Source organism: Cajanus cajan, chromosome 2 (genome assembly GCF_000230855.2).
Source record: "Cajanus cajan strain Asha chromosome 2, NIPB_CcT2T_4, whole genome shotgun sequence".
NCBI classification, from domain to species: Eukaryota; Viridiplantae; Streptophyta; class Magnoliopsida; order Fabales; family Fabaceae; genus Cajanus; species Cajanus cajan.
The window spans coordinates 69,544,446-69,561,902 of NC_138518.1; the positions used below are offsets into that span (position 1 = coordinate 69,544,446).

Genomic DNA, 17,457 nt, shown 5'->3' on the forward strand with positions numbered 1-17,457 from the left:
CATTGCGAAATTTTTCTATACCTTTTTCTCTGTTATCATGGGTTCGAATGCTTTCTTTCGCTTTTCCTTTAATTGTACAACATTGTTGAACTTATCTAATGGTGATGTAAAGCAATGAATGTGACTGTTTTGAGTGTGCGAAGGGGAGAAGTGGATAATTGCTTTCAGTATATTTCTAGTGGAAAAGCGTTTACATTTTAAGGCTCGCAACATTCTAGCATGTTGATGCCAAGTACAATCTTTTCTATTTAGAGACACTAATTTATAATTGTTAAACCGAGTACCAACCCAAGACTCAATCTGAAACTGAAAAAACTAGGTAAAATGGGTGGATTTGAATGGATTATCGGTTTAGACGTTTAAAAAATTGGTTTAAAATGGTTAATTTTGGTTGGATTTGTTTTTAATTCTTGAACTTATCCGTACTTCGAATTTAATTCTCTAAATAAAACAAAGATTAAAATTATTATCATTTTGGTTGAGTCTGTTTCGAGTTCTTGAACTCATCAGTGTTTAGGATCTAATTGTCCAAACAAAATAAAGATTAAAATAATTATCGTTTGAGTCTAAAAGTTAAATTTATTTTGACTCATCTTTAATCTTTATTGCTAATATATAAAAAATTCTAGTTGAGATTGTAGTTTGTAACTTTGTTTTTTATATCATGTGCCTAAAAGAATTATTATAATACTTAAATTATTTGAAACTTGAATAATTTTTTTATTTTAAGTTAAAACGAACTAAATAATATTTAAATAGTTGAATGTATAAAAAAAGATACAAGAACTAAAAAGAAAGAGATAATAAGTTGAATAAAAGTTTTATTTGAACCAAATAAATGATTCGAAGTCCAATAGATCTTTACTTAAAAAAGATCGTTTGATAAAATTGAAATTTACTCAAATCGAAATCTGTCTAAATTGACAAGTCATTTGATTGAGTTTGAGTCTATATAATGCAATCCATAGATTATATCGATTTGAATTATATTAGCTTGAAACCTACTCGACTGTTGACCACCCCTATGTTAAATCACGTACTTTGATCAAATTTACTAAAACTCACATTATATGATATTATTTTTATGACTAACCAAACTATATATATATATATATATATATATATATATATATATAATATAATATAATTTAGGTACAAGGGTACTAACCCATTAACAACTAACACCAAACACCTCTCTAGGCTAATGTGGTTATTTTATATTTACTTGCATATTGTCAAGTAAATGACCAATAACTAAATCTATCAAAATATAAATGTCACTTAAGTCATACATCTCTCATTCACATCTAACAACAATGAACTAACCACTGAGAGGAAGAATAATCAAAGCTCGATATCATTGCTTTGATCCAATTCCATGCAGAAAACATAACATTTTGCATGATGATATCCTTATCATATCTCTTCTTTTCTAACAAATAAATTCCTGTAATCTCAAATATTATGTATAACAGCACACCAAATAATTTGCCTAACCTCCATTTTCTTACATGATCCTAAAAATAGAGTATGCTACCAAAAGTGCTCTACAGGAAAATATGGAAGAGTAGTTGTTGTCACCTCCTACTTGTACCACTACATCCACATATCCACATGTTCATAGCATACTTGCAATTTAACCAACACATGTGAAATTTGTTTCCTCCTATAGATTACAAAATGGACAAGAAAAATCATTATTCTGAATATCAATGCTCCTTTCCCTCATATTGTTGCGTGATGGAAGCTTATCGAGAAAACATCTCCATATCACTATTGCAACCTTAGCAAGAGCCTTTAATTTTCACAAAATCGCAAACACCTCCTAAAGATGATGAATTTCACCAAGTTCATTAATCGACCTATATGTTGAATTAACAGAGTAAGAATCACTATTATCATGTGGCCAACTTCACTTGTCGCATTCCAACTTATTCAGATTTTTGTCCACCAATTGTTGTCCCAAGCTTTACACTATTTCCTCCTCCCAATTGAACCACTCTCTTCTCCACTTCAACTCCCACTTCCACTCATCAACCAACAAAAAACCCATATTAGCAATATTGCATTCCTTTTGTTTTGAATTGACAAATAATCTAGCATAAAAGTTTGTTAAACACTCTTCTATTATCCACCTATCCTCTTAGAATTTTGTTTTATCCCCCCTTCCAACACTCCATACCATATTATTATAAAATCACTTTACCTGACTATTCTCCCCGCAAACCTTCCTTAAGTTCCTCCACCATATTGATGAGTATCTAGCACAACCATATTCTTGAATCAATCCTCTCCATTCTCCATATATAGACTTCAAAACCTTACACCAAAGAACATATGAATTGTGAAACATTCCCCATCTCCATTTAGCTAACAAAGCATCATTAAATAAATTCACCTTTTTGATACCTAGTTTGCCATGATTCTTTAGTTGAGTTATCTTTTCCCATTTCACCCATGCCATCTTCTTATCCTCCTCACCTCAATCCCATAGGAAACCTCTTTGAACTCTACTTATCTTTCTTACAATCCCTCTTGGCATCTTGAAAAATGACATTGTATAGTGGTAATGAAGTTATAACTAAATCAAACATAATCTCAACAAAGCAACTTTTAGAAAAATTAATTTTAATTAAAGTTAATCACTTATACACTGCCAGTGTAAAGTTTTTTTTACATTGACAATGTATAAGTGATTAACTCTTTTAATTATGTACAAAGATGACCTCAAAACACCTCATAATGACCTTTAAAGTCACTATATTACGCATTGACGCCTTCCCAAAGAATACCGTTTCGTGTGCATACTATAACAAGTCCACTTCAACCCTATGATCACCAATTTGGAATCCTGAATACAACATCTTCTTAGTTGCTTCCCTTACCAACCCACTTAGACCCTCAACCACATTATTAAACAAGAATAAAGCTAACACGTCTCCTTGGCGAAGTCCCTTTTGTGGCCAAAATGTCCATTAAACTCCCCCCTCATATTAATTTGAGTCGCTTGACATTACATGAAGATCAATCCTATTGCTGTAAACAAAATAAAAAGATCAAATCTATAACTAGGTTAGTGTAAAAAGTTACTGGTTTCTTTTCCAGATTCGAATCGAAATTGTTCGACAGTGAAAGTGCAAATTTGATGGTCTACATTTCATTTTTGCAACTAAATCGCATTCAATAAATTCATTTTGTAATCAAAAGCGGAAAATAAGTATAACCCTACATTTACAACAATGTAGTTTTGGAGAGCTGCGCATTTATGTAACATCTGATTTGTTGAGTTTTGGTCTCGATTTCATAGATTATCATAATCTTCAGGTTCGGCATATGGGTACTTCGAGTATGAACTTCTAATTTTTGAAGGATCCTCAGGTATAGACCAAGGGTACTGCAAGGAAGGGTCCCTTGGGAATTTCCTGAAGTTTAAAAATGGTGCCCAAAGTATAACCCTGCAAGAATTCACACGTTAGTGTGCTTTAAGAAATATTCTGCCAAGTATTGGAACAACTAATTTCAATAGAGTAACGAAACCAACTTAATTTGTTATCACTGCACAATTATAATAGTTACTTGGTCCCTACATAATATAACATGGAAAATGTTCCGAGTTGACACCTGAATGAAATGGAGTTACACTGTAATCGTGCAAAAATTTGAATATGCGAATACTCTTGACAAGCACAATAATAATACTATAATAGTACTAGCATGAGTACATATATTTTGGTTTTAGAGGAAGAGGGGCTCACCCTGGGAAGAAAATGAAGACAAACATGAATTGCAAATACATCTCCAACAAACCTCTTCTGTACCATCTTTTCCAAAGCCAGTACATGATTATTGGCTGCAATTCACTATGTTATGCTCACTCACATTTAAGAAGTCAATTTCAGATGCTCTTGTTAGATACTTCATAAGTTGTGAAATAAAGAACTTACTGGCACAATAAGGAAATAGACAAAGAGAACAATCCCCCATTGTGTCAAAACCCAGGTGAGTTCTGGCCTGTTATTCTCTCCGGTCAGTGCTAATACTGGCTGCTCGGCCTGTTCAAATAGCCACACTAATCTTTTTCTATTATATATAAAACAAAGGAGAATAATGCTAACTAAATGCTAAATTATAGTACCTATATATTAAGGAATCAAAGTTATGAAGTTATTTTTAGAAAAGTGTAACATATAATTTTACCGATACACTCTTATAATAAAAACTATCTATTCATTGATTATTTAACTAGGATCTTTAGAGTAACAAGAGTTGAATGTATTTGTACAAGAATCTGACCAAGGCCAGGAGTGCTCCTATATGCAGTGCCAAACTTGTTTGCTTTAGACTGAGATCATCATTTGGTTTGTGGCTGCTGCATGTTATCTGCAATTGGATTCAAGTTAGGTAAGTTTTTCAATGAAATGAGCTTAACTGGAGAATTGGTTGAAAGAAGAAAAGCAAAGTACACGTAGTGATCGGCAAACACTGTTGTTGTTGTGGTATGGTTTGTGTTTTGAAGCAATAAAGAGAGAAGCAGTTCCACGTGGTGAAGAAGGAAGAGGAGGCAAAGCTTTGGGAACATGGAGGCCGAATGAGAAGCTCATTTTGGCTCCTTATCCTTTTCCTGAATTCAGTTCCATGGAAACGGGTGAATGGCCTTTCTGAGGGAAAATAAATGTAGATTGAGATGACACGTGGAAACCAAACTCATCCACCACCACTTTTTTCTTGTCCATTCAAGTTTTCATGAGGGTAACACAAATTCCCTACACTTTTTATTCTTTCATGTCAATACAAATGTACTGAATTTGTCTTTTTAATAAAAAAAAATATAAATAAAAGATGATATCCAATAATTAATAAGTAAAAAGTGTTGACTTCATTATAGAGAATACAATTTCAAACTGAATCTTATACTATTTATTTAAATTCACAAGGTCAATAAATTTTTGTCTTTATCTTTATATACCCAGTTTCGCAATAAAAGTAAAATGTTACATTATAGTTATTATCATATCAAGTTTTAGTTCCTATATGAAAAATCTAAAACGGAATAAAAACACATGTAAACAGACCCTTGATTTAATTCCTCCTTGTTCAAACATACGAGAACATTTTATAGTTGAATGTTAGTCAAAATTCAACACGATACATTTTTCTTTTCATTAAATCTAATAGCATTAACATTTCGTCAACACAACAGTTTTTCAAACGCGCGACGCCCTTCCCATTTCTGGACATTTTCAAAGTTGAAGACTAAGAATTTTGCCTTTGAATTGAATGGAGGATATCAAAAGTTTGACCTTTCCTTCATCATTTTAAATTTGAGGTGATGCTACACTTCTTGAAATGTGGAGATCATACCAATGAATCTTCTAGAACTGTAAAATTGAGTTGACCCAGTTTATCTGGTTTACCCACCATGGATTAAAAATTATAAGAAGTAGAACTTATAAATTTAATATCAGTAAAAACATTTAGTTTTCTACCAGTATAGATTAATTCATTATTAAATTATTTTCCCATTATAAATACGCCTGTATTTCATGTTTCATTAGATATATTTTTTTTATAACAATTTCGTCTCTATCAAATTTTAAAAATGTATAATTTAATATATTTACATTTTTAATTTAATATAACAGTGCAGCCCAAGATGATAAGGTATACTAGTAGTACCAATGATTTGAGTAGTTTTGATTCTTTGCTGTTTACTCGCTTTCACGTGATTTTGTTTAACGTTTTCATGTGAAACTCTCGCACTTCATTGCTTTTGTGTGAATTTCATGCACTTTAATAATTTTGTTGTTTTTGCTTAAATTTCTTTTTCACTTACACTAATAAATTGGATCACAAAATATTTGTTATTAATTAGAAATTCTAAAATATTAAATTTCCCATAATCAATATGAAGTAATTGAGAAAACTTTTCTATATTGTTAGTATCAAAGTTGGGATGAGACGATGAGTAATGTTTATGAATTATGATAGTTGTTTTTGAGTTAGTTTTTGGTCTAACTCTCATCACATGGATTTCTTACATGAAGGAATGAACATATATATATATGCATGAATCATGAATGATGATGGTGTTGATTTGGCTACGGGTGGTTTCGTAGATTGGGAGGCATGATTGCTAGCTGTCAAAGTAGTTTCAGTCTGATTCTTTGTCAGCTCGTGCAGAATGAATAGTTAACTAAAAAAATGTGAAAAACCTTTAATCATGCAAGCAATTTGAAAACCGAACTGAACTAATGGATTAAACTGGAAAACTAGTGAACTGAACTAATGGCTTAAATTGGAAAACTAGTGTACTGAACTAATGGCTTAAATGAAAACTAGTGGTGGTTGTTTAAAAAATTATCTTACTTATTTTAAAGGAATACTAAAAATAAGGTTTTTTTTAATAACTTTTTATCATAGCTTTCTAATCACCCTCAGTTGATAAGTTGTTTTTTAAAAAAAAAAACATTTAAAAAATCATAATTAAAAATACAAGTTTGTACATTAATCTCTAGAATTAATTTTAAACATCTTAAAATGCTATTTTTTAATTATTTTTTATAACATTAAAAAATAAAACTACAATACATATTTTCTTTTTAATAAAAAATTATCATCTTAAATACTCAAAACTAATCTTAAGAGTTAATATTCATACCTTCTTAAATTAATTAGTCTAGAATGTAGCAATACAAAATTGAAAATGTAAATATCATGTCTCTGTCACACTACAAAAATGCAGACACATTATAATCCTTGACGGAGGATAAGCAGTTTTTTTATTTTTTAAGAAACTAAAAATTTAGATAGTACCAAATTACATCTATAGTTGGATAATCTAAATCATTAGACAGCCATTCCTTAATAACCACTTCAGTTGTGATTGGAGAGTGAGGCCAACCATAAAATTTATTTTTCCCCTTTTCATCAACCAATATTATTCACTTTCATGATATACACATTCAATGCCCTTGATTGCAAATAGTTAACATTCACTAATTACCAATTATTACAATAATAAGACACTGACCCTTACCCTTACCACATCAACAAAAAATAAATAAGGAAGTTATAAATAAATAAATAAAAGAAAAAGAGAAGAAAAAAAAACCGATGATGATACACAGCGAAGGAGGGGCCGCTAAAAGCCAAGGTTGTCGGAATTCGATTTGATTCTTCACTTGCGTCGAATATTACCTATTTCTCCGATCAAAGTTCCACACTTTCTCTCTCTTGATCGACACCCACCACGCGTTAGAGAGAGAAAACCGAGAGATCGGAAATGGGAACGCTTCAGTCTTGGAGAAGAGCTTACGGTGCCATCAAGGACACCACCAAAGTGGGTCTTGCCCATGTCAATAGCGATTATGCGGTAAATTCCCTCTTTCCAAAGATAGAATCTTTCTTTCTTTTCGCTCAATTTTGCCTATGCGGGGTGGTTTGATTGGTTCCCAATTTTAGGATTTGGACGTTGCCATAGTCAAAGCCACGAACCACGTCGAGTGCCCCCCCAAAGATAGGCACCTCAGAAGTGAGTGATTTCTGCGTTTTCGGATCCGAATTTGATCTTCTTCTTGTTGTGGAGAGATAGTGTGAAGTTTAATCTTTTTTTGGTTTTGTTGCAGAGATTCTGTTTGCCACATCTGCTGTTCGACCTAGGGCTGATGTTGCTTACTGCATTCATGCGCTTTCGCGGCGGTTGGCGAAGACGCGGAATTGGACGGTAGGATTCATGATGACAAAGTTTATGTGATCGCTTGATTGATGCACAATTTGATTTTGTTTGAGGATTCAATGATTTGTTTGTATGTGTTTTGTTGGACTTGCATTATGAATTGATGTTGCTAGGTTTGTGGCATTTCTCTGTTCTTCTATACTATAAGGAGGGAAAGAGAAAATAGAGATGAATGGTCTGAAATTGATAATTGACTTGTTGATGTCAGATGATCTGATGCAAATTTCGAAGTAGTTCTTCACTGTCAAATTTTTATTTGGATTCAGGAATGTGAAACTAATACCTATCTGGATACCCCACAAATGGGCTGGTGTTAGGTTTTGTGCTATTTCAGAATTTTGATAATAATTTGTGGCATGTGGCCTTGATGACATTATTGGTGAAATGAATCTTTTATGAAGGATAGAATTCAAATCCGTTTTGATGGAGGATGTGATAGTGAATCCAGTTATTATTTGATAATTCCAGATCTTATTACTACTAAAAGCTGCATTTCCTTACATTTTGTTTAATTTGTTATACACTGGTTTAGATAGTTATTTCATTTAAGTTTATTGTATGCCAAGAAATTGTAATTCATTAATTCCAAACATGTTATGAGGTTTCCATTTTTCAAAAGTTATTACAAGATCAATTAGTGTTTTGATGCTCAGCCATCCTATTTATTCTTGTGCCCTCAATGGACCCTAGGTAGAATTCCTCAGGTGGTGTTCGGCTTGTTTTTTATTTTCATTTTCAGTTCATATGTTTTCACTAATAGTTAAAAAAAATGCCACCTTATTTTCAATTTTTTTTTCCTATTATTAAACTTTTGTGAAGAAAATGCTGAAAACATTTTTTTGCCCCCTTAGTTGTTAATTTCTAGATCCATCCTTGTGTAGGAAGGAATAGGATTACATGAAACAAAATCACTGTTCTCTTTTCTTTTTCTTTTTTTCTTCAATATTTTTGTAAAAATCATGGTTCAAAACATGGGAATTTCTCATTCATGGAATGGAAGTCTTACATACTAAGCACGGTGTTAGTTATTGCTCAAGATGTTTTGATTATCGATATCTCTACCAAGTATCTTATATTACTCATTATTCCTTAGGTCAGGATATCTAAGGATTATATATAAAGAATTTATGCCTGGTCCTCTGCAATCTCAATTTTATGAGTCTCAATTTTTTTTCTTTTTTCTGTGATTTAGCATCAATTGCTAATTCAATTCTTCTTGTCTAGCTCGTAATTGTATAATGCGTAGCTGTAGATATGCTTGTGTTTCACTTCCCTTTGTTTTGTTCACAGGTGGCATTGAAAACACTTATAGTCATTCATAGGTTATTGAGGGAGGGTGATCCTACTTTTAGAGAAGAACTTCTGAATTTCTCACAGAGAGGACGAATTCTCCAACTTTCAAATTTTAAGGACGATTCTAGCCCAATTGGTTAATTTTTTGACCTTTTCATCTTTATATTTTGTTGTTGACTTCCACATAGGTTTAAGTTTAAGGTTTTTAACTGTATTATATTTTTTTTCCCTGTATGATTTCATTTTCTTCCAGCTTGGGATTGCTCTGCCTGGGTACGTACATATGCATTATTTTTGGAAGAAAGACTTGAATGTTTTCGGATTCTGAAGTATGATATTGAAGCTGAGCGTCTACCCAAACCTGCCCAAGGGCAGGAGAAGGTAATTTCAATAAAAAGTTATTTTACTTTGTTCGGTCTCTTGGGATAACTGGTCAAGTTTTGAGTATGTACGTGTAGCATTTGATGATGTCATTGAGAAGTGTTTCTTTGAAAATGAATACTAAGACCTAAGCTGAATACTATTGTCTCTGACTGTCACCCTTCCCTGGGAAGAGCTCATTCAATTAGGAGTGAAAAGCTTGGTATTTTTGAATATGTGAATTCTGGTGTTGAAAGCCATCAGTTGTATTTCTTCAAGTGCTTTCTGAAATAGGATTTCCCTTCCTTCTGACAAGAATTTTCTCTTGTCAAAGATATCTTGTCTTTTACTAATTTAGCGGAATAGTCTTCTCCTTTTTAAGTCTTTAGGAGCTTAGAATAAGGTTTTGGATGGTCCTTCTCATCTAATGTACAGTTGATGCCAAGTTTTTTACAACTTCCAAACTATGAGTACAAGTTCCAAGATGTCCAGGCACCAAAGCGATATACATGTAAAATTTTGCTAGTTATAGTTATCAGAATCTTATGATTCATGATTCAAATCTTATGATTCGATACAATTCAGCAACCCACTAATTATTTATCATAAGATGAATCTAAAATGACTTTGTATCTTACGAAGCATGAATGAATCTATGCAATTTCATATCTTTGATGTGATTCAACGATTCATTATTTTTTTTCTTCTTTTTTGACCTCTTTAACCAATTCTCATGAAAAAATTGAAAAGTCATATAAATGCTTAAATTGTTAAATGAAAAGGAATTGAAGGAAAAGTTTTGAACTTATCCTATTTGATTATTCCATTAATTCGTTACTCATTCAATGCATATACCCTATTTAGCTATTTACTTGCTTTGTTTCCATTCTTCTAAAATAAAGGTTTCACAAAACCACTCGGGTCGGCCTAGTGGTGGAGGTTGGGGGGAGAGTTGGAATAGTATGCACAGGGTCTTAAGTTCGAACCTTGTTGTCATCATTGTAATTTCTACTTATAAAAAAAAATGTTTCACAAACTCATATAAACCAATACTATAATTATTTTGTTCTACAAGACTTTGCTTAAGTTGTTTTTATCTATTTCTAGTTTAGGTTTTTACATTGAACACTATATATCATCCAAATGTTATGTTTGAAGTAATTTTTCATTGTCTCTAAATCTTACGATTTGATACAAATTATGACTCATGATTCAAAAATTAGCTCGGGGATTCATGATTTGTATCCTGGTTTGATAACCTTTATGCATGCTAAATTAAGAAAGGTATTTGTATACATGAAATTATTTATGAAGTAAGAAAGGGTATTTTTGGAGATTTGGAGTTATATGCCTATACAAAGTGCAACTAAAATAAACAAGGACATTTCACATGTTGAGGAATATACTATTTCATATGAATCATAGGAACTTACATGCTCAGGTCTTATACCATTACCCTAGCGGTTCATTCTTTTTTGTGTACCAAATGCGGTGCATAATGTACCATTTTCTTTCCTGATTAAATCTGATGATTAAACAGGAATTCTCCAAGCTAGAGTGCTAAAGTCCTTTGATGTATCCAACTAACCTTTTAAGAAACTAATTTCTAGTCATTGGCGGGTAGTAACTAGTATGGATATTCAAATTTGGACCTAGTAATTTTCTTTCTTCTACTCCAGACAGGAGAATTGGACTTTCGATTCTTCTGACATGTTTTCCCTGTACACCTTTTTTTCAGTTTCAGATCCATTCCCCTACTTGTGACTTGTGAGAGATTTATCCTAGACAAACCCATTGCTGTATTTCACTATAAGCTCAAGTTTTTGGTTTGGACTGTGCTTATGGGATTAATGCTTGTTAAATATATAGTTTTAATCTCTGTAAATATGGAAATATGTAAAGCTAGAAGTTTGGGATCTTCTTTGATTTTCTTTCTTTGTATCCCTAATTGTATTCTTCATTACTTAATCATAATTATAAATAAAGTCTTATGTGTGTGGCTAACAAACACACTTTCTGTAAACCCTATATATATGGTATCAGTGAATTAGGTTCTACCCTCTTAATCTGCCTCTGAGCTCAGGCCTTCATGGGTGAAAAGTACCCATTGCTACAATGGACCTCTCTGGCTGCCACCACAACCACGTGATCGGAGCAGCCACCCTCTGACAATCCCCATGCCGCTTGTTAGTTAAAGAGGTTGGAACTTGGAAGGATAGAGATTCAGCTTAAATAGGAGGAGGGGTTGAAGGGAGTGGTGTTGAGATGTTTTAGATTTGGGTAAACAGAACTTTTGCTCAGTAGTAAGGGGAAACCGCTGGAGGAAAGATTTTTCTCCTTTTCTGTTTTTTTTTCAGTCAAGCAAGAAAATCACTCTTTTTCCTCCTTTTTTCTATTGTGTGTTCCTAACTATGTATGGGTGTGATCTATTTGGGATTCCCAGCAAAATTTTAAGGTATCTTTTAGCTTTTAAAGGTTTTTTGGCAGGAATGCATCCTTTTGTATGTGCATATGTTTGTATATTTAGGGTGTATTTAGCTTCTCTTTGGTGCTTTGCTTGTTGATATTGAACTTGGTGCATATGCTTGTTCCCCCTTAAAAGAGTTGCTAATGGAAAGATATTGAACTTAGTCTTTGTTCCCCCTTCCGGCTTATAGTTTTTGACTTTTTTTTTATATCAAAATAGTCAATGCCTCCTAGTGGGATAAGACTTGCTTCTTATTGTTATCCAAAGAAAAGTTTGACCTGGCATGGCTATGACACTTGATCCTTAAATTATACTAAATGTTTATCAAGTTAAATTTAATTGTAGGTCCTTATACCATCTGGGGAGTTTCAATTAACTCTTCAGATTTTAAAAGTTTGTAATTGGGTTTTATAGTATAAAACTTTCTAGTTGGGTCCTTGAAGATTGCCCTACTATTAGAGTTGGAGCATTCTATTGGTAGGACAATCTATTAGAAGTTTTTTATTTGAAATTGGATCCTTCCTGCTGTCATGGTAACATAATGGTTTTCTAACAATAGCAACCCATTTAAAACTTTCAAAATCATAGAATCTGATTACAGGGGTGGTCCAATAGTAGGGTTTCAGGAGGGCAGATTTATGCAGCCTTATCCCTGCAAGAGAGGTTATTTGCAGGATTTGAATCTGTGACCTCTGAGTCATAGGGGAACAACCTTATCATTGCACCTGGGCTCATCCTATATTACAATTTCTTTTTAAAATCTCCAAACAGTACAGGGACCTATGGATTAACTTAACCCTTTTATCAGCCTGAAATTTTACCTCTTACTAGTAGAATTCTGCTGATTTCCATGGTTTGTAGGTATTGTAAGGAAATTAATTGATTAGGGTGGAAGATATTCAATATAATACTTTTATTTATATAATTTGAATTGTCCATATTTTTTATTTAAAATTGTTTGCATTGCTAGTTGACATTGTTAAAAACTTTTAAATGGTTAGTTGTGGATTTATTGAACTCACTACTTATTGATTATCTGCTTTTTTGAAGCAAGTTGCTTTCTTATTTTAAATTGTGTTTATTCTGAAAGTCTTCATGTTTATTTGTTTTCAAGCAGGGGTACGGCAAGACCAGGGATTTGGATAGTGAGGAGCTATTGGAGCAGTTGCCTGCTTTGCAGCAGCTACTGTATCGACTTGTTGGTTGCAGGGTAATATTGTGAAATGCGTATATTCATTATCTTTTTATTAATGATTTTTATCTTACTAGCTTTTTTTGGTAGTTTTTTCTTTGTATATAATACAAACTGATTGTATGCATAATTTTACAGCCAGAAGGCGCTGCTGTTGGCAATTATGTGATACAATATGCTTTGGCTCTGGTATGTATTGTTGTCTGTTTATCTGAAGAACCTCTTTGTATTGAGATAGAGATTTAGATTTTACATATAGTTTATTTATTATATAAACATTTGGTACTGTACCATCTATATTAGATTTAGAATTTAGATTATTCTTAGCAAAGACCATATAGCACATGGTTGGGAAAGATGGGCAGATTCTAGGGTTTGATTGTAACTGTGCTGGTTGATCCTGAGGTTATGGAATATTTTATCTTTTATTTCTATTTATTTGGATTAAAACATTTAAAATGTGAATAGTGGGATTAAAAATTGAACTTTGATTGGAATAACTTTCAAACTTCCACAACCATTTGTTGATGCTTCATCCATTTAAAGTGGGACTGGGACTGTCCTCCATATTAGGTTGATATTTGGAATTTATTTCAAATTGTCTCCATCTAAAACTGTTTAGGAAGGGACAGCATGGGTGCAATTTGTCATCAGGTTAAATGATTCCTGTTAGTAAATAGTGGATCTGGAGTTGATGTAATTGATCACCAAGTTAACATTGATGTGCTTCTTTTGTCCATTCTAGGTACTGAAAGAGAGCTTTAAGATTTATTGTGCTATTAATGATGGCATTATCAATCTTGTTGATAAGGTAAATTGGCTATCATTATTTATGCGATGAGTATCATGTTTAAATAAAATGTGTTTTATACTGAAAAAAGATAACTTCCTTGTAGTTTTTTGAGATGCCCAGACATGAAGCTATTAAAGCCCTTGAAGCATATAAACGTGCTGGTCAGCAGGTGATATTTTGCTACTTGTATTTATTTCGGTTCAGTTAACCACTTAGGCATTGTATTTTAATTTTATGACATGATGCTTGTATTAAAACACCTGAATTGTTGCAGGCAGCAAGTCTATCTGATTTTTATGATGTTTGTAAAGGATTGGAACTAGCTAGGAATTTTCAGTTTCCTGTCTTGAGAGAGGTATGTCTTTATCAATACAGAAATTTCATGCATTGATTTAATAAATTCTTCCTGTTCTTTAATATGTGTTTCCAAACTTCCTATTGTTTTCATTGTTGATCTTTTTAGCCTCCACAATCTTTTCTTACAACAATGGAAGAGTACATTAAGGAGGCACCACGAGTGGTTACAGTCCCAAGTGAGCCATTGGTTAGTACATCATTTCTTATGTTTATTTAGAGCATAGCTGTTATCGTTCCTTTGTAAATTGGTTTTGTTATGGTTATGTTGAACATTGATAGGACAACAATGTATACTTTTGCTTGTTTTCTTTTACAGTCAAGTTCTAGCCACTAATTTGTTGTGATGTATCAACAGCTTCAATTGACTTACAGACCAGAAGAAGTTCTTGCAATTGAAGATGCCAAACCATCTGTTGAAGAAGAACAGGAGCCATCAGTTCCTGTTGATAATAATAATGTTGTCTCTGATTCTGAACCTGCACCTCCTCCACCACCACCACCGCACAACAATTTTGAAACTGGAGACTTGCTGGTAGGTGTTTGGATTCCAAAGGTATCTTGAAATATTTATTTTATGATTTATTTTCCTTATCCTGTACTTGTTACAGGGATTGAATGACACTGCACCTGATGCATCATCCATAGAGGAAAGAAATGCTCTTGCCCTGGCCATAGTCCCCACTGAAACCGGTAAGTTCTGTTTTTGGCTTCTTCTCAAACTTTGCTGCTTAGCAAGGTTTAGTGGATTGTTTTGCTTATCTATGAAATCTGAATATTTTGGGCATATAGGCACTACATCAGCTTTTAACTCAACTACCGGTCAAACAAAAGACTTTGATCCAACCGGTTGGGAGCTTGCCCTGGTCAGCACCCCCAGTACTGATATTTCTTCTGTCAATGAGAGACAATTGGTATGTCCTTCATGTGACCTTTCTAGATTGTTAATATAAACATCTGTTGATAGATATATGGTTGTTAAAAGTTTTTCCCTTGAAACCATGCACAAAATTCACTGTTGGACTAAAAGCTGACATCTAGTCGATGTAGATTGCACAGGAACTTTCATATTAAAAAAAAAAGTAGTTTGCAGTCCATTATTCACTCCTAAAATTAATGTATTCTCTGATTTCTGAAGTATAATATTTTAACAATTTGGTTATATACAGGCAAATATTCAATTTGCTTCGGATAAGCATAACATTACCTCATTTAACACAATGAAAATTACATAGTTCAATTACATTAATGTATTGCAGAAATTCACGATGCATAAAATTTGGTGTTTATATACTGTTTCAACAGACAAATTTGCATTATATGCAGGAGTCGAGGGTTATAAGTAATTTGATTGTTTATATCTGCGCTTAATATTTTATTCCAACTCATTTTATCTGTGAACATGTGCTTTTTCTGATACCATTAGGGTGGTGCATATGTTAATATTTAATGTCAATGTGCCTGATAAAAAAAAGTGACTGATGAGAATAATTTATAAATCTCTCTAACTTGAGCTGTGTTTGTCATATTTTTACCATTGAATGGCAGGCTGGTGGATTGGACTCTCTCACTCTTAATAGCTTATACGATGAAGCCGCATATAGATCTGCTCAACAACCAGTATATGGAGCACCAGCCCCAAATCCATTTGAAGTGCAGGATCCATTTGCTTTATCAACCACCATTCCTCCCCCACCTGCTGTCCAAATGGCAGCAATGCAACAACAAGTAAATCCATTTGGTCCTTACCAACCATTTCAGCAGCAGCCGCAGCCGCAACCGCAGCATATGTTGATGAATCCAGCAAATCCCTTTGGGGATGCAGGATTTGGAGCATTTCCCCCCAATCCTGTTTCTCACCCACAGAACAACAATCCATTTGGAAGCACAGGCTTGTTATAAGAATGCTTTTCTGGACATATGAGGATGGATGTATTTAATCTGTCAAGTTGGTTTTGAGCAAATTGTAGCATGATTTTCTCCTTTGTTGCTAGATATAGATGTTTTCTGGAATGAGAGTTGTGCCTTGTAAAATCGAGATAACACAGTGTATTCATCATTTTATGGTATACATAATGGTGGGAACGCTTTCTTTGAACATTTCCTAACTCAAGTAATTGGGACACTTTTACACATGTTCATATATCTTCTATTGTATGGTTACGTATACTTGTATCAGATAATGTCATACCATTCACTGCTGCATATGGAGTTTCGTGTTTTATTTTTTATTTAGGAAAGAAGTGTCTTGTTTCAGGAAATGATTCAGATTTGTTAGACATTTGAATACCCAATGTATAAGTGAGATTTGATATTTGATTTCATGGATTAATATTACTCGTAATACCGTTGAGAAAATAAAAAATAATGGGTTGAAGTTATGCAAAATACATATCTTTGGATGGTGCACTGTATGTTGGAGAATGTACGTTTTATTTATTTATTTATTTATTTAAAAATTAATATAGTTAGTATTTCATTGTTTTTAAAAGAATAATTATAAATCTTGCAATGTTCTCTTACTAATCCTCTTACTTCCTTCATATTGTGAATATTGAATGTGTTTATATTTTCAAGACATTAAATGCAACTACTTTTACGTTTAATACTTATTTTAAAAAATTACACTGTGGGAAGATTTGTAGGAGAATGTAACATTGCTCATTTTAAAATGCAACATTCCTAAATTCCTGTTGGAGGATCCAAATTCTATTTCCATCAGGCTTTTGATATTGTGCACTCCCGGATTATGGGCAATGATCAGTATAAGGTTAAGTTATATAATCATGTTGGTGAAGAGTAGCACTTGCTTTGAATTTTTGTAGTTCTTGATCACGACAAAGCACTAGAAAATCTGTTCTGACTTCTTTGAAATTGTCATTGAATGAATAGCTCAAAATGAGCCATTAATAAACATCAAGTGCTGCCCAGTGAAGGTTGGTGGTTAGATGACTTAACAATATGCAAACGTCAAAATAATGTTGAATGTTTATATGAACAAAATCTAGATACATGATTGTTGGTGTTTAATTATAATCGGCAATATATATATACTTCTTTCGATTCTGAATATAAACGAAAAAAGAAAGAAAATTAATTCACGAAAGATTGTTTACATAATTAATATTGCTAATTTCATCTAAATATATAACTTTTATTTAAAAAAAAAGTATCCTCCCTTAAGACTTGATATCAAGAATAGAAGAAAAAAAAAGATAATAAAAATATAATCTCAATTAAATAAAGAAGTATTTTGGAGATGA

General features: G+C 32.7%; 2 protein-coding genes across 2 annotated transcripts; one reads left to right on the plus strand and one right to left on the minus strand.

Annotated features, from left to right (window-relative positions):
• Nucleotides 1-3,073: 3,073 nt before the first annotated feature.
• On the minus strand, nt 3,074-4,656 carry NDHL (inorganic carbon transport protein-like protein). Its single transcript, XM_020367192.3, has 5 exons — nt 4,464-4,656; nt 4,294-4,380; nt 3,945-4,052; nt 3,756-3,850; nt 3,074-3,455 (listed from the first exon to the last, which is right to left on the minus strand). Exons 1-5 carry the CDS (start codon nt 4,599-4,601, stop codon nt 3,302-3,304), a joined length of 582 nt encoding a protein of 193 aa, XP_020222781.1. The 5' UTR covers nt 4,602-4,656; the 3' UTR covers nt 3,074-3,301.
• Nucleotides 4,657-7,078: 2,422 nt separating this feature from the next.
• On the plus strand, nt 7,079-16,294 carry LOC109805036 (putative clathrin assembly protein At2g01600). The gene is made up of 15 exons (XM_020366970.3): nt 7,079-7,372; nt 7,462-7,531; nt 7,626-7,723; nt 9,026-9,164; nt 9,282-9,409; nt 12,973-13,065; nt 13,186-13,236; nt 13,793-13,858; nt 13,944-14,009; nt 14,115-14,195; nt 14,304-14,384; nt 14,553-14,729; nt 14,806-14,887; nt 14,987-15,108; nt 15,743-16,294. The coding sequence occupies exons 1-15, from the start codon at nt 7,283-7,285 to the stop codon at nt 16,094-16,096; spliced, it is 1,698 nt and encodes a 565-aa protein (XP_020222559.2). The 5' UTR covers nt 7,079-7,282; the 3' UTR covers nt 16,097-16,294.
• Nucleotides 16,295-17,457: the final 1,163 nt, after the last annotated feature.